The 22631-nt window shown below is 42.5% G+C and overlaps 1 protein-coding gene across 10 annotated transcripts in view; it reads right to left on the bottom strand.

Annotated features, from left to right (window-relative positions):
• Nucleotides 1-18050, bottom strand: part of trim36 (tripartite motif containing 36) — a 31618-nt gene extending 13568 nt beyond the window's left edge. The window contains exons 1-8 of one of the 10 annotated variants that reach the window (XM_069138808.1): nucleotides 17510-18050; nucleotides 11952-12198; nucleotides 8223-8288; nucleotides 4371-4717; nucleotides 3416-3562; nucleotides 2039-2134; nucleotides 842-979; nucleotides 529-644 (exon numbers count right to left, since the gene is read on the bottom strand). In XM_069138808.1, the coding sequence (XP_068994909.1) occupies nucleotides 529-644; nucleotides 842-979; nucleotides 2039-2134; nucleotides 3416-3562; nucleotides 4371-4717; nucleotides 8223-8288; nucleotides 11952-12198; nucleotides 17510-17572 (1220 nt within the window). In that variant the 5' untranslated portion in view covers nucleotides 17573-18050. Of the gene's footprint in view, nucleotides 1-528; nucleotides 645-841; nucleotides 980-2038; nucleotides 2135-3415; nucleotides 3563-4370; nucleotides 4718-6191; nucleotides 7424-8222; nucleotides 8289-11951; nucleotides 12199-13199; nucleotides 13382-17509 lie in introns of those variants that run through there. The other 9 variants (XM_069138812.1, XM_069138809.1, XM_069138811.1 and 6 more) reach the window with 9 other exon arrangements.
• Nucleotides 18051-22631: the final 4581 nt, after the last annotated feature.

Genomic DNA, 22631 nt, shown 5'->3' on the forward strand with positions numbered 1-22631 from the left:
GCTGGTAATCTTTTTAAAGCCGTTTATTTAAAGATTTGGCAGTTTAGTCAAACGCGTCACGTTCCTGTTATCGGAACAGAAGAGGACGACTTCCTGGACACTGGAGGTGTGTTTTAAGAGCACAGTTTGATTACTCCACATCAAAAGAATAGTGATGTACATGATTATGTATTTATGAGTACTCTTAAATCACCGACTTCTTTCGCTCAAGGATCGTTTTAACTACAATATTATTTCACCCAACAGATAAATCAGTTTTCAGTTAAATTGGACTGTAGCACCTTTATCACAAACTTAAGGGTCATTTGTGCATCTCCACATTGCCGCAATGCTGATATTAAATCAGCAATACTTGCAAACTATTATATCGTAATACATACACTTTATTTCCTTGACTTTAAGACAGGATTATAGTTAATGATACAATACAACTTTCTGAACTCTTTCAGAGTTGGCCGTTATCATTGATCAACATATCGAGTCAAAAAAAGTCATTAATGATAAGGTCAATATCGCCAGGCTGTGTACCTGACATGCAGCTGCTTTGCAGTCTGTACAAAGCAGGACTGATCGGTCTCTTTCAGCACCTCCTGAGCGTAGCCCACCAGACCACTGTTCTCCAGCATACCTTGGTACTCCTCCACCTGCGAAATAGCACCATTGCGGAACCCATTTGTTACTACAATTATCTTGGCAGCATGATCAGAAGAAAAGGCTTGTTTTCACTCCTTTTCAGACAGATCTTGAGAGGTAAAAAGAATACACTCTTCATGAGTTTAATGCAGGCATGAAGAGTTAAAATAAATAACATGAGTAGAGGATACTCAACAGGATTTTATACCTGGCCTTTGAGATGGTCCAGGCGTCGGGTGCGGGACTGTTCGATGGACCGCAGCATCTCTGATTTTCTCTCTTGCAGCGTCTCAAACAGATGCTCAAAGTGCTCGTTGGCTTGACGCTCTGCTAGCTGGCCATTTTCCTTTAAGAGCAAGAGAATTTTATTATTAATATGTACAACGTAAATGTAATTTTCTTTTCATATATCGCCTCCCTAAATTAACATACAAAAAGGTACAATAAGTATGCCTTTCTTCAGAGGGGTCAGAGTGCCGAGTCAACCAAAGCACAAAGAACGTGACGATTCCCCCCTTTCTTTTCTTCTCCTCACAAGATTGTAGAGAAAACAGTGACACGAATAGGTACAGTTCTACTTACTCATTTTATTTCAACTTTTGTTCGATAGAAAGTTGAATGAACACAGTTAATAGTTCAATAATACATGACACCCCCCTTTTGTAAGTTATACTCAGAGGCATATTTATTACATCACATAACTACAGTTTAAAGAGGGAACAGGTAGTGGAGCAAAAACTAAAGATCACCGCAGACATCAGTCTCTATTAGTCACACACACTTCCCTTACCAACACCGAAAGCAAAGGTGCATTGAATACGCCTCTCATTTAGAACCAGCATCAACATAAAAGGGGAAGAAGCTCAGAGGCTGAAAACCAGACATCATGAGGAAAGCTAGTAGCCAAATCCTGTGTTTCCTCGTTTGCGTACTGTTTGCTTAGTGACCTTCCTTATTCAGACAGAGAGAATGTACAATTGTTCCCCAACACAACAGACTGGTTTCGAGAAAGCCAAGCAAACATTTATGTCTGTAAAAACGAAACAAAAAAATACATTCATTCTGCTTTCTAGAACCATCACCTTAACTATATTTAAAAGCAGGTTCAGGGTTGAAATGTACCACTTTCACCGTGTTAGGAAATAATTTCAAAGACGTTAAAATAACTTGTGAAACCTCTTTGGAAAGGAGGAGTAGGTGAAGTTAGAGATCAGAAATGGAGGCTTTAATTGACGAGTTAAATGCGTGCAGTGTGATTGTAAATTGTAACGAGCAATTTGACCCTTTGGAGATTTAAAATAAATGATAAAAACAAGGAAAAAACCTGCCCCACATACTGTGAAGTTCTAAGAGTGGAGTGAACAAAGGATGTTGGCGTCGCAGCAGCATGCGTCAGCTCTCTCACCTCGGTCTGATTGATGAGCAGCTCAAGATCAGTAATCTGAGTCCTGACCTGGTCCTCTTTGCTGATGAGGTAATGGATACTCTTGGCCAGCTTCTCCTGGTGAGAGAAAATATCAGCCGCATTTACAGTGAGTTTCACAAGGCCTTAAACTCTGAGACACAAAGGAAATATCTGCACCAAACACTGCAGACACACAGAAGTTCATTAGAATATGTGCCAATTTAAGGAACAGAGTGGGATTTATCTGCGTCTACAGATGTGCTCACATTCCCAAGCATTAGTTCTGACAATATTCTCTCATCTCATTACTGTCACAGCCTCAGCTATAAACAGAAGTGATTCCCGATTGAAGAAAACTTCCGGACATGAAAAATGACGGTGCATTATTGCGCATCAAGTCAATTGAAACCCGAACCATTTCCAGGCTGACGAAGGTTTCCAGGGCTGTTCAGGATATCTGATATGCCTTCCAGCAATTTAAAGATACAATGCACACAAAATCATGGGGAACAAATAGTCTCATTTAATATTAAGCACCCCATTGTTTGTGTCAAAACACAAACCAGCATATTGAGTTTCACACAGATTCCTGCCTCGACTTGCTGAACCCCCTGGCAACATGCCCTTTAAACTGGATGGAGTTTACGCCAACAAAAATAAATTGCTACTCAATACATTTTAATTTAAAACCCATTCTGTTAAAAAGGTTCAATGTTTTGTGTTGCCTACTGCTGCCGTGGCAACAACACAGTCCTGAAACACGACTTACTGACATTTTTGTCACCACATAAGCTCAACCCAACACTCAGACTGATTGAAATTAAATCTTCGGAGAGACAAAAATCTGATGACCACACACGAGTCTTAACCCAGATAGTCAGCCTGGGTTTTGGTTTCAAAACAGAGATTGATATCTACAGCGTGTGTATTTCAGCACAGGTACAGGTCAGGCATTAATATTACAGCAGGAGATGAGCGATGGAAGGCCAAGTCGGTGTGTCATACAGCACCACAAAAAAACTCGCTTTTAGGTTTTATGGTAAATAGTGTAGCTATGGAAACATCGTATTCCTAAAAGGAGCTCTGTTAACAGATGCTTGACTGAACGGAGAAGCAATCTGCCTTGAAAACCTTGTTTAAATTTAAAAAAAAAACGTCAATAATTCTAAGCTCGAAGGTTGCTTTGCTCCACCATGACTACTTCAAGTCATTGTTAACAGTGGTATTGTGTGCAAATTCGGGTATATCCGTTGTCATAAACCAGTATTGTGTAACACTCCGATTTACTCAAGTATTCCCAGATAACTAAATAAACTCCAGCGCATCCAGTTGGCACACAAGTAATCAGCTTATCTTCTCTCAGTCTGATTGTGTTACCTTGAGGATCTTGTAGGCACTGCTCATGGAGGTGACTTTGTGGTTGGCGTGGGATCCTCCCAGCTTGCACAAGTGACACACTGGTCGTCTGCAGACCTCACAGTACATGTTCACCTTCTCCATCTCGTGCTCTGGACACATGAGCACCTGGGAAATTTCAGACAAGACATGCTTCATTGTTCCCCGAGGAGCAGTTTTTCTTGGGCACAACTGCTGCACACAGCCGCATACTATACAGTTACACTAGCTACATAATCTACAGAACAGTCAGGAGTTAAAATTAGACCGAAGAAAGTATGCGCGCACACATACTCGACAGCAAAGTTCAACAGCACAGATTACTGCACACTGGTTTCACAAAACACTGATCAAAAACCAGCTGAAGTGAAAGAGGAAGGTAAACTTAAAGACGTAAGCTCATTGTGAACCATTTCCTGATGAGTCTTAAAATAGAAGTTAAATCAGCACTTTTTAAATGCCATGAAAAACATCAGAAGCTATACACGACTACATTTAGCTGCTTGATCAATACAGAATTGGACAGAAAATGTCAATATATAGACAAGGTTGAAAAACACTATCAACATAGAAGTCTTGTTGGAGCTTTTTCCCCCCCGAGTACATAAAGATGACCGAGTCTCTATTTACTGTACTAAACTCACCAACACCCATAACTTCTTATGAACAATTAATGATGAGATAAGACAGTCACAGATTTCTAGCGTTTTGCATTAAACTGCAACATCTGACTCCATATAAAACATTTCCAATGGATTCAACCTCAAGACTGAGCGTTGATAAATCTATACACGCTACCGTTTGTTTTCCGTCTGATGTGACAACTTATCTCCTGAAAATGTTCAAAGTCCAACTGACTCGAGATGTTTCGTTTGTCGTCTTTGAGTCTGACGGTAAAAGAAAAAGAAATCTCTCGCAGGTAGAGATGGTAACTTGCCTTGGGCCTAAAATTCGTGGTGGGACCGACGTACTCGTGCTGGGCTTTAGGCGTGCCCCAGGGGTGGTGCAGCTTGAAGCACTCGTTGCAGTAGCTCGCCTTGCAGTCCATGCAGCTCTTGGTGGCCTCCTGCTGCTGTGGAGGTTTGCAGATGTTACACATGATTGCGATAGCGGCGCGCGCAGCCTGCCGGTAGCGCTCCACGATGTTCTCCAGGGTGAAGTTGCGGAACAGCATGCTTATGCCGCGCTCGCCGAGGTCGATGTCGTGCTGGCAGCCCGGACATGGGATGGTGGTGACCCGGGGAGTCACAGACCCTCTGCGCCACCCCGGAGAAGAGATAGAACCTGGAGGAGAGCAAAGGAGGACAAGTGAGGAAAGAACATGAATAATATGGATTCATAGCCTTTTTGCCACCCAGTTTCCAGTCTTGTCTGAGGCCCTATTTTGACACGAGAGAAACATGTGTCCTATGACTTCAGATCACACTGAAGGAATAGTTTCCAAGTCAAATTGGGGCTTTGAAAAATGCGAATCCCGTTTCATGTTCAGCAGATTCTGGGCCGAGTTTCACAAAAGCAGCCTTAGCTCATCAGCGCTGACTTGTCAAGAATGGTCTTAAGGCAAAAATGCTTTTGGACACATCAAGCCTTCAATAATAGGGCCTCAGTGTGTCTCCCTTTGTGCTTTATTTCCACAGTGACCACTGCTCAATAGAGGAATGATGTATGGAGCGAAATACCAGCACAGGCAAAGCATTGAGCAGTTGTCATACAAGGGGAAAAAAGTCCAGGAAGACAGATCATCCAAGAGTACTGGGGCAATACTGAGGAGGGATGAGATGCAGGATAGTCATGGGGAAGATAGCATCCTTGGAGCTTATAGAGGGTTCTCTGTTTGTTCATTCATTCATTCAATATTTACCAGAGGAGTGAAGAGTATTTTAAGTGCTCACAATGATCTGGACAAAATAAAATATTTTTTTTGTTCGTATAATGAGCGATTGAGAAAATAAAAGTAAGACAAACCACAGCATTTTGAACTCAAGCGATGCAACTGAACAACACTGTGGGACATGGAAATTAAGCAAAAGTTTTAAATGAAAATTTCAAGCAATTGAACTATAATAACTCAAATGTCCAGTTCAATGCATCAACACTTTTTCCACAACATATCTTCTCTTGAAGCTATGCTTTCAAGAGATTGTCACAATACACGTGCTTGTTATTGATGCAGCAGCATCATAACAAGGCAGAGACACAGGAACATGAGGTGGAGACATAGGAACTGCTACACAAGGCCACGTTACAGACACAAGCAGGGTCTGTACAACACTGTTGCCACACTCAAAGCCAGCAAACTGAAGTCCATACACGCAAAAATTTAAATATTGCTTCACGTTTTTGGGGGACAGGGGAAGCGAGGAGTGCTGGATTTATCTCAGTTAGCAAGCCAGTATTTCCACTCCATTTCCGAGGACCTGAAAATTAAATCAAACACTCCTCAGGTAAGCGAAACACAGGAAAACTACTTGGGAAAAACAGCACTTCCACACAAAAAAAAAGAAAAAAAAAAAGGTGCAGCCGAGGGAAAAGCAGTGAAAGAACAGCAAACATAAACTATGTGATGTCTGTAGCAATGTGCATGCTGTGTGAGCAGAACTGAAGACTGTGTCAGTGCAGGAACAGTTCAAATCTGTCGATGATCTGACCAAGGAAATGAATTACTGAGCTATGTTTGCTGCACATCAATTACCCTTCCTACCCGAGCTCATTTGAAAAAGATGAACTTAACATTGTGGTGTGACGTTATGATGAAAACCTTAGTCTGATGGTGGGGATGAGGAGGACATGGTCTTGTCAAGGCAAGCGAAGTCATTGGACGAAAAGGGAAGTCTGGCAGAAAGCCTCCATATTTAAACCTGCGAATGACGCAGAAGGTCATTTTCTATCCTGCAAAGACAGTGAGCGAGTGCGTGCATGTTATTCATGTGCGCGTCATGTAGGGATACTGACTCCGGTTCTCTAGTCAGGACAAAAGGTGTGTGCGAATAAATTCATATGTCCATACAGAGAAGCCTGCAGCAGAGTGTGTGAGTGAGTGTGTGTGTGTGTGTGTGTGTGTGTGTGTGTGTGTGTGTGTGTGTGTGTGTGTGTGTGTGTGTGTGTGTGTGTGTGTGTGTGTGTGTGTGTGTGTGTGTGTGTGTGTGTGTGTGTGTGTGCTGGTTAATGGAGCTGCAGCGGGAGGCTGAGTCGATGGCACAAACTGACGAGTCATTGCACAGCAAAAGGGACTGGATTTTTCGCCCTGCCCAGATCTTCAGTCGCAGTACGACGCTTGAACTGAGCACTTTAAGGTTTCGTGACAGACGTAGTCTGGTTACTGTAAACATGAATGCGTCGGCAGTTTTAACTGAATATTTGTTAAAAACAATTAAATATGGCTGGTGGAATCTGGTATAGCATCCCGGCTCATCATTTAATTGTTCATTTTACAGGGCAGATAAAAGTCTGTGGAGTTGTGCTTACTTTAGCTTGATGAATGTGATTTTACAATCCAAACATTTGTTCTGACATTTTGGTCCGTCAGTCTGTGCTCGAGAGTGATTTATAAAAAAAAAAATTTAAAAAACGTCAGAGATCCACATTAGGTTTCTTTGTTTCCTATGCAAACATAAAATCTGAATTGTCAAGCTATCATCACATCAAGTATCAAAAAGGCTGACGAAAAAATAAATCCCTATTTTCGCTTGCTTTTAAATGGACATCTTATGTCAACGTTTAGGAGGAAAGAAATATCTTTTGTGCTTTGAAGAAAGAAGAGGATGGCATTTCTTCTTAAAAACATCCACCGAGTATGTCAAATAACCACATTAGCTGGCTTATTAGGAGCAACAAAGCTCACATTCAGTCTTGTTTTACTTGGCCACGACACTTATATCAGTTCATCTCGACTAAAATGATTAGATAGGCTGAGACACGTTTGTGTTCTAATAAACTGTTTCTCAAACACTGACGATTGTCAAGTGAAGCATAAAGAGAACCCTAAAGGCAAACCGATATTAGTCAGTAAAACCAAGTTAAGAATCTTGGCAAGCCCAAACATATTGTAAGCTTTTCCCCTCAGTGTGCGTTTGTTTAACTCAGAAACAACAGAGACCTACAGTTCTCCATCTCAAGAAAGCTGCTTTGCCACCGTGATTAGAGAAATGAATGCAAAGCTTAGCTGTGCACGCAGATACGCACATGCACACACATTCCTGCCCCACTTCAACTCCTAGGAAACCTCCTCGCCCCGATCTCATTAATATTGGCCTTGGCTCCTTTCAATGCCTTTTAGGCACTTGGTAACCTCACTGTCTTTAATACGCGCCCCTCCATTAGGTACTACTTGGTCAGTCTCCTTGTACGCCGACTCATCGTCCTCTTCAAGGGTCACACTGTTCCCCTCTCCCTTGCTTTCGCTCATTTTTCTAAATGACAAAATTCAATGCTAAAGTTTGAAAAAAAAAAAAAAAAAAATCACCCGAAGCATTTTATTTTCCTCTTCCGAGCACCATCTTAAAATGCCCTGTTGATTTTAAGTAAAATAATTAACACTTTCACGCTCAGTGGACATTTTTAAGGGTCTTTTAATTTCAGCTATTAGTACCTATCATTAAGTGCCTAATGAAGAATTAATAGCATGCTTTACAACATTAATTGCAGTAACTCCCCTGAATAAGATCTATTCTATATATAACCAGTGGTGTGAGTTTGTACGGTCGTGTTGACAGGGCTAAAGTGGACCATGTAGAGAAAAGGTAGAACCAAACTAGGGTTTCACAGGGGGTTCTAGTAACACTGTACTCACTACTACAGCTACTCAAAACACGGAGCCCGCGTCTACCTCGACTTCCAAACGACCTTCGCACTGTGGCTGCAAGCAATGAACAGAGAAGTGAGGTGAGACCAACAAGAAAAATGAAACAATACATAACGTGAGAAGATGTGTGAATCCAGTTTTTTGTAAACAAAAACAACAACAACAAAAAAAAACACATCATGACATTGGAGAAACAACAAAGCCAACTTAAAAGTAAACTGAGGAAACTATTAAACAAAAATCTGGCAATGCAGTTCAGAGTGAAATACAAAACAGCATTTAAACAATTCATACAGGATGTGAACAGTTATTAGAGTACAATCAACTCTTAATTTATTTTCAGTGTTTACTTTTACACCGTCTGTGTGGGAAAACTTACTTTCAGAACTATTTTGTTTTTTTTAAACAAATAAAAACAATTTAAAAAAAAAAAAAAAAAAAAAAAACCTTACAAATGAGTATATTCAGGCTGTTGTCTTGTTTGGCTTTTTGGGAAATATACTAATTTGTTTTCAAGAAGAAGAAAACTTCCCTTGAAGTGAAATGAAATCAGGATGTGGTCAGCTTAGCGACATGGGCATAAACAGTTGGGGAACACCGATAGACCTCTCCCGTCGAACATGAAGCTTTAGTCTCTGCCATGACATCTTTTACATGACGTTAGCCTTCAAGTTTGCCGTTAAGCCGGTTTTACAGGGTTTCCATTTTTTGTTTAAATAAACCGAGTAGACGCACAAAAGAGTAAAAGCCATCCATGTTTGAACCGTTTGTCTGAGCTGGCAGTAACGTCGGCTCCATTCGCTAAATCATAAAAAAAAAAATCCAGCCATGAGAAGTTCAGCTGTCAAAACTAACAGATGTTATCCTGCTTTTTTTAGAACCAAGTGTTTTAAACATTACTACAAATTTCAAGTGGTAATTTTTTTTTTTTTTTTTTTTTTTTTTTAAACAGGAGCTCCCGTCAAAGCCGTGCCGATGAAGTTTCAGTGACCGCCTTCCTCCGTCTCGGCAGCGCGGCGAGGCTGTCCAAGCTGATAAATATAGCCCCGAGTCTCTTCTTCCTCTCCCTTCATCTAAAATCCCCTATTCATTCCCGACAGGCGGGTTCCGTCGCCGTGGCTACCAACGATCTGACCTCCCGCTGGCGAACGCAGTCGGAGAACCGCGAGTTTGTTCTGTAACGTACTTCGAGGTTCCCCAAACATTCTTAACGCAGTGAAATTTAGCGTTGCGTAACCTGCTGGTCGAATACAATTAACACAGGAACAACCTCACCGAATAATCCCCGAGGAACCTCCGCGTGTACGAGACCCACTGCACGCTTCACGCTGGCCGAATTCATTTACTTTCCTTTAACTGTACATTAAAATGCGGATTATGCATGACTTAACACTGCGCATCCATTTAAATTTAGGCAGCAATAAGAGTGCGCGAATTACACCGAGGCTATTGTCACTGCGCGAGCTGGCTCTCGGCGAGACGCGAGATTTGTTTACTTAAAAGCATGATTTGATTATTTTCTGCGGCAACAGATGCAGTCCTGCCCGTGAAGAATGAATTCATTCAGGGTGAAGAGAGGGACTCTGAATGAGGGAGGCTGTGTTCGAGAGCCCGGCCTCGCTGGTTTTCAACCGAGGCTGAATGGCCCACAAAAATGTTTTCTCCTCACTATGCTCTGGGGATCTTTTTGTTTTGTTTTGCTTTGCTTTGCCCTGGACGTCTGGTTCATATTCTCAGCGTTTGCTCTGAGGCAACCTGACATCTTAGTTAAAGGGATACCGGGAAGCACCAAATATTAAGTTTCATATAGTATGGGCCGCTGATTCGTATGTATATATATATATATATATATATATATATATATATATATATATATATATACATACATATATATCATAATTAAGCGTACTGTTTTAGGTATACTTTATTTTGTCACTTTCCCCAATATGAACACACAACATACTCAAAACCTACCTCGAGTAAGTGTCTAATAGAGTGGCAACATCGACTCAATTAGTAGATCGACAGAAAATTAATCAGACTATTTTAATAAATTAATCAATGATAAAAAAAAAAAAAGAATTGTTAGCTGCCTGTGTGTAGTATGGATTTGGGACTCGGGTGCTGTGTGTGCATTTATTTTGTCCCAAATTGTGTCCTAGTTCAACACTGGTTTATTGCTCAAGCTGTCTTTAACAAACGTGCAACCGTTTCACAACGCAGCTTTTGCAGTTAGTTCAAAATGGTAAAGTATGTTAGTTATTCTGTATCCCGACATACAAGCAGAAATTTTGCATTATTTTGTGCTTTTCCCCGTTAATTTTGTAGCCGTCTCATCACCAAGTAGCACCTCCTCTGTTTTCTTTACGAAATGCACTGTGGGGCAACAGTAAGCTCAAAAACCTCATGTTTTTAGGATCTAAGCTGACCAATCATCTCTCCAGCATGAACATCCCGATTAGAATTAGGATGTATTGGAAGTCAGAGACAGCTCTGGTCGCACCAAAAAGACCAAGTGTGCCAATGACACGACATCTTTAATGGGAATGGCCTTCGCCCAGAGCTCTCGGGAGGCAGAAAGGCAGCCTTGTGTCCCACCGTGCCGTTCTCAAGGGTTAGACATTGACCTGCTCCAGCCTGGCCGCAGCAGTGGGACGTGTTGAGCAGAGAACTTTCAAATGCTGTGACGACTCAACGTTCCCTCCATTCAGCTCAGGTTGGTTTTTATAAGAGTTTAAAATACCTCAAAAGGAGATTGCAGATGTGCTTTGTTCACTCGTGTGTACATAACACACAACCGCCTGTATATCTGATTAAAGGAGTGGAAACGATCGCTACTCCGCATGATTGAAGGGGATGTTTGATGGCCCCGGGCCATTTAAAAAGGCAGACAGTGAAGACAATTGGAGGTTTGAGTAAGCTTGTCAACAGCTCTTTTGCCTTGAAAGCCAAAATACAGCTCGTCGAGTTCCTCTGCTCTCTTCAATGAAGCCTGTAAAAGCAGACGGTATTAGAGGACGCGATGACTCCTGGTGTTATGGCCGAGTGGTGAAATTATTAAAAATGATTTTTATGTTTGTTCTACTTTATCTGGGACAAGAAAAGGGAGGAGGGGCTGTGTCTGCGCCACACTAAAACCTAAATATCAAACAATAATACTCGGCCCAGTTTCAGCCTTGCTCAGTTTCCATGAGCCCATTCAGTCTGATCCATTAATTTGCATTGGCTAAAGATTTGCTTATTGGCTAATGAAGTCCTGGACTTGTTTGTTAGTTAGGGAATATTTTTTTTTATTTGCATCACATAGTTCCTTAATGGAGAAATACTTAAGCTTTTTCAATGGAAGTAAACCCCAGGCGGGCTCAAGCCAATGAAACCTGTTGAATCATGGAGATGATAAAAAAAGAAAACTGAAGTTTTATGACGGACTAAATAGAAGTCGGCATGACTCCGTTTGCCTTTCCTGGAACCCATTACAAACAGCCTAAGAAGAATTCGATACTTGCATTTCCTATCACCGGATTATTAGCTCCCCATCAGCTCACGTTACTCTCATAATCATGCAGCATCACAAGCACTAGTTCCAACTAATGCGTCAACACACTGGTCTGAAAAGCCTTTGACTTTGGAGATATGTTTGATCCACCGCCTCGTACTAATCTTCCCGCAATAAAGTCCTTCCTGTAAAAGAGAAAATAAATATTTCAGGTTTCTTACCCCGAGACCCACCTGATCTCACAAGCCTGTCGAGCCTCTCCATGGAGGGCGAGGGCACCCTGGACCTGGGGCTGCCCGGCAGGGAGCACTCTGAACCGGCATCAAAAGAGTCCTCGTGGTTCAGCATGAGCAGCTCTCGGACACACTTGTGGCAGACGCTGTGCTGGCATGGCAGGATCAGAGGATGGGTGAAGAGCTCCTTGCAGATGGGGCAGATCAGCTCCCTCTCGATGTTCTTGATTGGGACCTGATGATGGAGACATGTTTTTTGGGGGTTTTTTTAAATGGTGAGATGTTGCAGAATTTTTTTTTTTTTTTTTTTTTTTTTGCATGAAGCATCACCACAACCTCTTCCCTCCTTTAATACACTCCAACAAGAGACGAAGAGGCGCAAGGTGAAGTCAAACACGGAAACAGCCTCACAGATCACTCTGATAGAAGCTTGGGGGCACGATGCAGCTTTCTTTGAATCTTGGAACATTTGAGCTGAACAATACAACTGGGGGGGGGGGGGGGAAAGGGGGCTATTGTCTTCAAAAAACAACATTTTTTGCTCCATCGGAAGGGAGGAAGTGTTCTTTTAAGTGGGAAGATGGATGGCAAAAATCATTCTTCATCCTACCCAAGTCAATTTATTTAGAAGAAAGAAAAAAAAAAACAAGACTAGTTCAGTCCCTCTTGTAACTGCCCCAGCCACAGTTGTATTTACCGAGTTTCTGATGCATTACATAAGACAGGATTAACCCGGCTAAATATAGAGGAACAGTGAAATGCACGATTCCAGCAGCTCACGTTTCCACACATAAAAAGACGGTTTAGTTTCCACAGGCGGCTTCACACCGAGAACTGTCCTCGCGAAGTGCGATTTATTTCAGGTGGTGCGATTAAACATCCTGATGAAGCGAGTCCTCCTCCGGCTTCTTCTTGAACAAACATAAGAAAACGCCTCGGCAAGTGTTTAAAAAGACAACACACAGCAGGATAAAGGAAGTTTACGCAGAAGGGGGAAAAAAACAACAACAACAACAACGTTGTTCCCAAACTTCTCCGAAGAGTCTCGTATCATAGAAATCAAACGAAGGCTGGACTCGGCAATGAACTACTATCTTTTTTTTGTTTTTTTGTTTTTGTTTTACAATGCCCGCTCTCTTTGCGTCCACAGCGGCGGCACTACGGGCTGTTAAACAATGACGAGTCGAAATCGAAATCCGCAAATCTGCTTTTCTCCCCCAACTTCCAAACTCTTACCGCAATCGTGCCGCTCCGCCGCATCTCCGCAGACATGATGAGGGAGAAAATGCAAAGCCCGTGTGAGAACAAACGCCTTCTTGTCGACACGGCGTTTTTTGTTTTGTTTTTATTTGGGTTTTTTTTTTTTTTTAGTTCGGCCGGAGGACAAACTTCTTCGGACGCGACCAGCAGAAGATGCCGACAGCGACGGCTGAGTGAATTTAAATAGAGTGACGCTGCAGCTGAAGAGAGGGGGGGGGGGGGGAGGCAGCGCCGGGGCGGGAGTGAATCAGCAACCTCTTCCCTGCTGCAGTGCAAAGGCGGAGGAGGGACGGGGGGGGGGGGGGGGCAGACAGACACGAGGTGGGACTGTGAGGGAGGTGGAGAGAGAGAGAGGTGGTGTTGGTGGTGGTGGGGGGGGGGGGGGGGGGGACTGCACGTACGAGCTGCTGCTGCCTTTCAATTGCTGCACGTAAACTTCAATAAAGTCATCACTCCAACTTATTCTCGCCCGTTCAAGTGCTTAAATATCAGCACTGTTTTGCAATTCTGCACTATCATCATTATTATTATTATTATTATTATTATTATCATTATCATTCAATAAATCCTTCCACTATTGTTTAGTTAGTTTAATTTAATTAAATATTTTTCTATTTTATTGTTTATGTTGTGCATTTTTATATTTAATATTTTTTTTACTCTGTTATTTGTATTGCTTTACCCTGTATCTATAATGCTGCTGTAGTGACAAAATTTCCCCTTGTGGGATTAATAAAGTATCTATCTATCTATCTATCTATCTATCTATCTATCTATCTATCTATCTATCTATCTATCTATCTATCTATCTATCTATCTATCTATCTATCTATCTATTTCAAGCTAAGGGATCTATATGTTGGCTAAGGTAAGAGAATAGGTAAGCTTTATTGTTTTTTTGGGGTGCAGTGTGGATTGAGCCACATGCACAGTTTTACACAAGATTTTGCACAAAATGACAAGTCTGGGGATCACCAAAGCCAGCGAGCTTTGTCCACGAGGGAACGTGACTGTCTGTACAAAACTTGATGATGCAATCCATCAGATGGTTTGTAAACTATGTCATGCTGAGCCAAAAAGGTCAACTGGATCCAATCCTAGACGTCTGATGCTATTTCACTGAATAAGTGAAGACTTCCAGCAGATTTTAATACCAGAGTAAAAGTCAGCAGATAACCAAAATCAGTAGAATTTGTCCTCTAAGGACTCTGATTATGTACAGCAGATGTCACAGCACCCCATCCAACAGAGACATTTCCCTCTGAACTACAACCTGCTGCTGGCACCATAGGGGATCACCAAAGTCAGTATAGGAGTTATCTTCGAAGGACCATAAAGGCTTGCACGCAACTTTATGGCACTTCATCTAATATATTGTTGAGACGTTTTAGACTGTGTCCAAAGTGGTAGACTGAATATTGCCACCCATGGTGCCACACTGCTCGCTTGAGAAGGCTATACAACGTTCAGGAACTCCATGTTGCACACAAACAGCGCAGCACGTGTACGGAGCAGAGGGAAGTAATAACTGCAGTGAGTAAGTATTGCAAGTTACGTCGCTCGATCAACATCAGCAACCTGAGTTACACTCATGCTTGTAAGCAGTGGTATGTACGCCTTCGTGATTTCACAATGGACATGAGCACAGAAATGTCATATTTTGTTTCAAACTCGGCAATGGAGACCCTTAAAATGCCTCGGAAAACCTACGGAAATGAAACTGTGGGCCGGGCCGGGGTGTTTTGAGTGGAGTTTACTTTTCCTAAGGGGCAGAACGTCACTGTTCAAGACCAAAGAAGGTGCATCAAAGTCAGGAGCGGCCGAGTGGGTTTTCTTTAACATTTGCGTCGTTATTCATCTTGAATTCTTCCCCCGGAGTCGGACTGTCAACACAGAGTTTAAACTGTGACATTCTGAGGCGTCCGAGTGAAAATATTCGGTCCAGATGTCCTGAAATGTTGCGCGGTGGCACTTCAGTCGGTGATGGATCTTCAACATAACGGGGGGCCCACTCGTAGAGCTTTTAAAACGCTTGAGTTTCTCGCCCACAAAAAAACTAATTTGACTTCCTGCCACTTCTTTTTGTTCCCCAAAATTTTGACACAAAATTTGATGTGTGCTCTAAAAGAAAGAGACAATAAAGTTGCAATAAAAAAAAAATTGTAATTGGGTCATTAGTAAAGTGTCTTATACCAGTGTTGGCAAACAAAACACAAAAGCTCTCAAATTCAGTATTGGTTATCATTTATACAAAAGGCTACCCAGGTTTCCAGAGTCTCCGATCTCAACACTGGGCTACTGTATTCAACCCTCACACACAGAAGGGTCCCATGTCAGCTGCAAGCTCTGTTCACGTTACAGTCTTTAATGATGTCGGGGCCCCTACGGTTATTTCAGGGGATTTACGATCTGCTAACGTTTCGCCGCAGTGGTTATTGGTGAGGTCTGCTATTAGTTTTATTGTACACCGGGGCTGCCTTGCAAGTCAACCCAATCATGTTTTGGTTATAGAGAACAAAATGGACTGCGTAACGGTGTGCGGGGGGCTTGGGGCTGGAGGGGTTGGGAGGAAGCTGTAATTTCTGAAGGAAGTAAAGTGCAGCATTGACAGTTTTGTGCAGCAACAGAGAATAAAGTGGAGGAAATGTTTGAACTGATATACCGGCCAACATGTGCACAGTCAGTGGAGGCATCTTTACTACTCTGCTGAGTCATTCATTCATTCATTCTTTTCCAGCAGCATTTATTGGCAGCGAACAATACAGACAGTTTCATTGGGTCCTTTGTAGTGATACTGTGGACTGTATCATCTCGCTTTCGCCTCATCGTGAGGCGGTTGCGAGTTCGGATCTGCCGGCTGGCCGTGTGGAGTTTGCATGTTCTCCCTGCACCTGCTCTTGTTTCCTCCCGCGGTCCGCACATACAGGTTGGGTTCACTGACAGACGCCTGTAGGCGTCAACATGACCCCGGCTGTTTGTCTGTCTCTATTTGTCAGCCCTGTGACTGACTGGCAACCTGTCCGTGGTGTACCTGGGTTCTCCAGGACGGGGTTCCACCCTCCCCACAACCCTCTAAAGGGTGATTAGTGACCTGGTTTTATTCTCAGAGCTAAAATGTTTATGATACTGTATAATATCTGGAGCATTTCCACAATATAAACCTGGTCCAAATTCGCTAAATCTATTTAACAGTGTCACACAGCTGTTGGGAAATTTTGTGACATTATATTCACTTGTGCTGTAGTCTACGGAACGAGACAAAGAATCGCTCACAGTGAGTCCTCTGTTGTACATTATGTTTGCTGGTATCTTAATTTTAGGTGATAATCCCAACACTACTTTACTCTCATGTAAACCAATATGTAATGTCCAACATGCAAGACAAGTCTGATTACATGACTGAATTTGGAAACTGAAGCTGGCCAGAGAGTCAGTTGCGTGTACACAGTCTGCTCTTTGTTTTATCGCGTGAAACGTGCGCAGATCTCCGTGCACGCATGAACGAATGTCAGAGAGGGTGTGATCGGGAGAGATATATTTCAACACATTCTGTCAGTCTGAAATGGGTGAAATGGGCAAGAAGGACACCTCCCCTCCTCCTCCCCCTCCCACCTCTATGCAGGCACATACACACCTCAGCGCTCCGTCTCGCTGCACAGCTGCTGCCAAGTGTCCCACATATTGACAGAAGTCTGTGATCTCCCTGCAGCACTATCCAACTACCAACACGCCCAGAAAAGCCTCTAATTAAACTCACAATGCTCATTTTTTTTTTTTCTTCTAAAAATGGAAAAGAAGACATATTCCTTACAAGACAAAGCCTAAACTAAAGAATATAGCAGGGGAATAGAAAGGGGGGGGGGGGGGGGGAATCTAGGGGTCTATTAATACCTCAGATCTTAAAATATCAGAGCTAGGTTAGTGTGAGTTAGTGGTATATCAGTCAAATATAACATTGAATAAATAATTCAACAACACAGTGTTACACAATACACATTCTAAAGGAAGAGAATAGAGGGCGTGGGTCTAAGTACAGGTGGCCTAATTGAATTAATAGAACAGATAAGCAGTTAATAATTCAGATCATGGGCCAATATGAGCAGTTCATCTAATAGAACACAATGTGACATCAACACAGAATAGAATAGAATAGAATAGAATAGAATAGAATAGAATAGAGGTCTGTGGGGATCCTTCTCCATCCTCTGACAGCCCTGCAGGCCGGCCCGGTTGACAGGCAGACCGCTGCTGTCAGAAGGACCGTAAATCATTCGGATGAGACTCACCTCGCCCCGCTCGATCCGCTCCACGATACTGGCGAACTCCGTCATGTCCTCAGAGTCCGACATGGCTTCGGATGATGATGGTGGGAACACAGTATACAGAGCGGTCAAGGCGCACGGGAATATATATATATATATTTTAAAAAGGTAAAAAAAAAAAAAAAAAAAAACACACACAAACAGCAGCCGCCGGCTTAAAGAAACAGGATGGCAAGCTCCACAGCTTCACAGGGGAGGTGAGAGTACATGAAGAGAGAAGAGCCGCTCCTCAGACCACATCCCCTCCATCACCATCCTCTTTCATCCCTCCCTCTCTCTATGTCTGTCCGAAAAATCTACAGTATATGCGCCGGCTGCAATTAGATTTTTAGTTAGCCTCATCTTGGAGGGAAAACCCCGCCCTCGTGTAGTCTACTGTACCATCTCCCTCCTTCTCCTCCTACATCATCCCTCAGCGGCGATGTCTCGACGCACAGAGCTCTTTGTATCCGCCTGATCTGCCATTTATCAACCTACAGGGAATTTAATCTGCCTATCACTAGAAAACAATCATATTAATCTCATCCTGAAGATTAAGGGGCAGGAGGAGGGAGGGAAGGGGGGGGGGGGGGGGGGGTCATAAATCTGTTAGTGCCGCATTAAGTCAAGTTGGACATTTACGCATGTCTGGCAGCGCGCTCAAGTGTTACTTCATGGGTCCACTTCTGGTCATTGCAAGCCAAATTTGAGACTGCAGCAGGTCTTTGGTCGTTCAGGGTTTTATTTGTGGGGGGGGTTTTTTTGTTGGGAGGAGTTGCCCCTTGTTTTCGTGGGGGAGATAAATCGCCACTTGAATGTGACACATCCAAACAGAGACCCGTTTCACGCTTAGAGCCGGAATGTGAGGCGACTGCGTGAGACCGGATTAAGTTCTTGTTTTTAATTTTTCTGGCAATGCCATTTGTTCCGCGTCAGCAGATGGCATCATGGCTTCATGCGGACATATTCCACCCCACTGAGCATGTGGAACATGACAAAACTAAAAACTGTGTTTCCAAAAGCTCCCCAACACTGTGATGAGCACTGTGGACTGACATCAGTGGAGCAAAATGGTACGTTTTGGAAAAAAAAAAACCTGTCCTTTCTAGTGAGAGGTAAGCTCAAAATGAACTTAATTGCATTGGAATTGGGGTAAAAAAAATAAAAAAAAAAAGTTAAAAAAAAAGTAAAACGGTCTAATACTTTGTGATAAAATAAAAATATAATTTGATTTATAGATAAAATAGAATATCTTTAAAATCTCCCTCTTGGTTTCTAGATTGTATCTACATGCCAGCAACTCTTTGAAGCTGTACTTTGATATAATATGCTGATGGCCACATTCTCATAAACCAAAGTTACCAAAGTTATAATTCAGCCTGAAGGGAAGATGCATGTCTGCACCAAATATTATTGGAATAAATCCAGAAATGTAATTCCACAGCGAAATGTCATGTTCATGCAAGAAAAATGAAAAGTCAAGGAATTACCAAAGTCAGCAGTTTCACCGCCAGGGAACCATTAATGTGTGTAACAGCTTTAACTACAGTGCATCCAGTAGTTTTTGATATACTAGTGCTCAAGTATAATATCTGTGGAAATGACACTTGACTGCTCCATTAAGAGCCACATAACTACCACAGTGCTCTCCACCAGACTGAATAATCAATGTACTGCATTGATTAGTGTTTTACTAAGTAGAACTGATAGAGGTTTAATAACTACAGAGAATACAGCTGTTGTAGAAGCACATTTTAGTTCACCTCAGTGCCTCATCATATATGAATCATTCCTATCATATGATGGAAAGCCATAGCAACAGCTCCATTCAAGAGACATCAAAATAACAGAAATGAAAACATTAAGTGTTCTGTCTCCTGGGTTTGACAAAGAAATACAAATGACAAGTGATCTTGGCTTCAGTTTTTTACCACAATGAACTGAACTTCTGGTAGAAACTTTGAGTCATCAATGTTTAAAAAGCCTGATTTATACATAGGTTTTTTTTTCTGTGACAATATACTGAATAAAAATATATCTCATATGACAGAGAAAGGTGTAAGTTAACTGCTGCCTAACCACACCCAAACAGCTGCAGCTCTATCAGGGGAGCATCTCCAGACGATTCTGGGTTGGGTTTTAATCACATGGGGAAAAAATACATTTCCAACCTCAGTTTTCCTTCTTTAAAAATGATTTCAAAAAATGCAAAGTCACAAAATGTGTAATCTGGTACCGTTTAAAGATTTATTACTCTACATTCAGATTGGACATCACTAGGCCCACATTTGTTTGGATCGCATTACCCCATCACAGCCAGCAGTGAAGTCTGTGACTGCTCCCAGGTGGGACTCAAGAGAGTGTTTGCATGTTTGATCTGCATCCAGTGAAACCTCCCCTCCCCCACAGCTTTTAATTACATGTTAGTCACTGAACCCAGCAAAGAAGAGGAAAAAAAAAATCATCAGCCATCCACATGGCAGCAACATGAAAGGCAACTGAAGCAAATTCGGCAAAATGTAGTTCAGTTGTCATTTAAAAATAGACTAACAGCAGTTGAGTCATCGAGCCGCACTCAGGAAATAATGCCTTCCTTGAAGAAAATCAGCTGTTGTGGCTGCCACGAATCATATAACACCCAAAGGAGGAAAGATTTGCTTGGTCTCTTTTTTCATGTAAAGATAGTTGCATTTTAAATGAATACAAGGAAGGAAAACAAAACCTGAGCAGGAAAAGATGGGGGACAAGATGAGGAGGAAAAAAAAAAAAAAAGTGCCGTGTTTGAACCGGATAGAGACATGCTAAAGATGAACGATATAATAACATCTAATTTCTGACGAGCAGTGATCGTAACAATGCCTCCATCTAGCCGTCTCCAAATGGAGCAATAGGCCTTTTTCACTAAAAGAACTCCTCCAACCCACACGTGAAGGCTGTACCCACGGTCTTGGGTTTAGCGTCCGTCACTGTCCTCCACCGGCTCCAGGGACAAAGCCACTGGTGACTGTAACATCTCAGCTTATCAGCAAGCTCTGTACATCCGTGGGAAAAACACATCGGTGCAGACGAAGACAAGTCAACCGCGTCATGTTTCCCGCAGGTTTGTGTTCTCTCTGTTCAACAGGTGTTTGATCAATTTCTCCCCCGGCCTCCCTTACTGAAGGTTTTTGTTGCACTAATTATTTAACAAGCTGTCAAGACAGCAGAGGAGAGAGAGAGAGAGAGAGGTAGGAATCAACACTGAACAGGGTTTGAGGAGGCAGCCACAGACTTATAACTAAAGGCCAAAGTTATTTCGTCTCCATGACGACGTACACGTGAAGTCTGCGTTCTCTTCTTTGACCTCCATCCCTCTGATCCCTCCGACTAAAACACGGTAGGGAAAAAAAAAAAAATCTAAGCAGAACCGACCGACACCTCCAGGTTATGAGTCATTGAGTTCTCTTTGTAGAAAAAGCCACATATTTTGTCCCTGATGAACAGAAGTCCTTAAATTGTATTTTTTTTATTTTTTTTTTTGTCGATCAAACTCCTGCCCAGAGGGAGATATTTTGAGAACCAGCCGGTCGGGACGTTAATGGTCCCGGGAGGATGACCACCTTCCCTTTTTTAGCGCGGTAGCTCAGAAACCTGATCGATTTCAGTTCATGTTGGAAAGATGCGGGTGAAAGGGGAAAAAAAACAACAACAAAAAACAAGCGATTTTTCTGTGCGTACGCGGTGCAGATCCCCGCCGAGATTTCGGTTTTCACAGCGGTCGAACGATTTTGAGGATTTTTATGTCACGAGAAGACGCGCGATCACGCTGCGAAGGAGATAACGCTCTCTACTTCAATGTCCCCAGCGCAGCTTTATACACCAAAAGGCAATTTTTTTTTTTTTTTTTTTTTACATCTTTGTGTGGAAAAACACAAACAAATGACCCCACAAACACAGAGATAACTGTAAAAGTTAGTACGCGTTTTATTTACCATAAATACAGTTTGCACTGTCAAGGTAGAATCAACATGACTGTCCCCAGTTTCAAAGCTGAAATACTACAATAGATCACATGCCAACATCTGCACATCCAGCTCTTCCAACCGTCTCACGGATGTGGCTGTAAACAGGGTTTTTTTTTCTTCTTTTTTGTTTCTCGTCTTGACCACTTGCACAATAGAAGTCACATATTTATAGACATTTACATATGTATCTACACTCGATATTTCTACAAAGCATAGAAAAAATAAATTCCATTACATTTATTGTTACATTATTTATTATTACATTAAGTAATTTTTTTCATAGAGCAAAGGGGTCCGCGGTTGACCGCGTGTGGCATTATGGCTGCATCTCAAAAAACCCGTCGTCGCGTCTCTGGACGATCCAAACAGATTTCCCTCTTAAAAAGCACAAAGCCGAGGTGTCCCCTCCCCTTTTTTTGGCGAACCGAAGAGCGTCGACTGCAGCGCGAGTAGGAGACGCGGGCTTCGTCTGCGGGAAGCGGCGGACCCGTCCGTCCCTCTCGCATCCTTTTTTAAAAGTCGAGCGAGCATTCGTGGGTCCTGCCTGATTGAATTCTTCCCTCGTCCCGGAGAATATCGATCGGACGTGAACGGGCAAAGCCAGAAACGACTTCGACCGACCAGTCAGCCTACCGAGTGCATTCCTCTTCCTCCTCTTCCTCGCGAGCATTTAGAGTCGATATTTCCTCCGCATCCTCGAAGGAACACGAACATTCAGAGCCCCCGTGGATAGAAAGAGCAGCGCTAAACCCAACATAAGTGCGCTGTATGTGTAGAAAGCCAAAACGAGGCTACGTGAGGCACATTTCTGAGTCTGGCGAAGGACAGAATGGCAGCCTGTGCTAGAAATAAATGGTATATCGGAAGAAGCGTTGTGTGTGTGTGTGTGTGTGTGTGTGTGTGTGTGTGTGTGTGTGTGTGTGTGTGTGTGTGTGTGTGTGGTGGGGGGGGTAATTCAATTTCAATTGATCTGCGCCTACAGCGGTGCAGCAACTGCAGTTTTTCCTTTCGGTGTATTTTGGACCACTCGCATTTACTTCAGATTCGGGGGCCTCGAATACGTGAAACACAAAAATATTGAGAATATTCGATATTGGACGATG

This window comes from Embiotoca jacksoni, unplaced genomic scaffold (assembly GCF_022577435.1).
Source record: "Embiotoca jacksoni isolate LCO1_2020_lvr unplaced genomic scaffold, fEmbJac1.0.p SCAF_8, whole genome shotgun sequence".
NCBI classification, from domain to species: Eukaryota; Metazoa; Chordata; class Actinopteri; family Embiotocidae; genus Embiotoca; species Embiotoca jacksoni.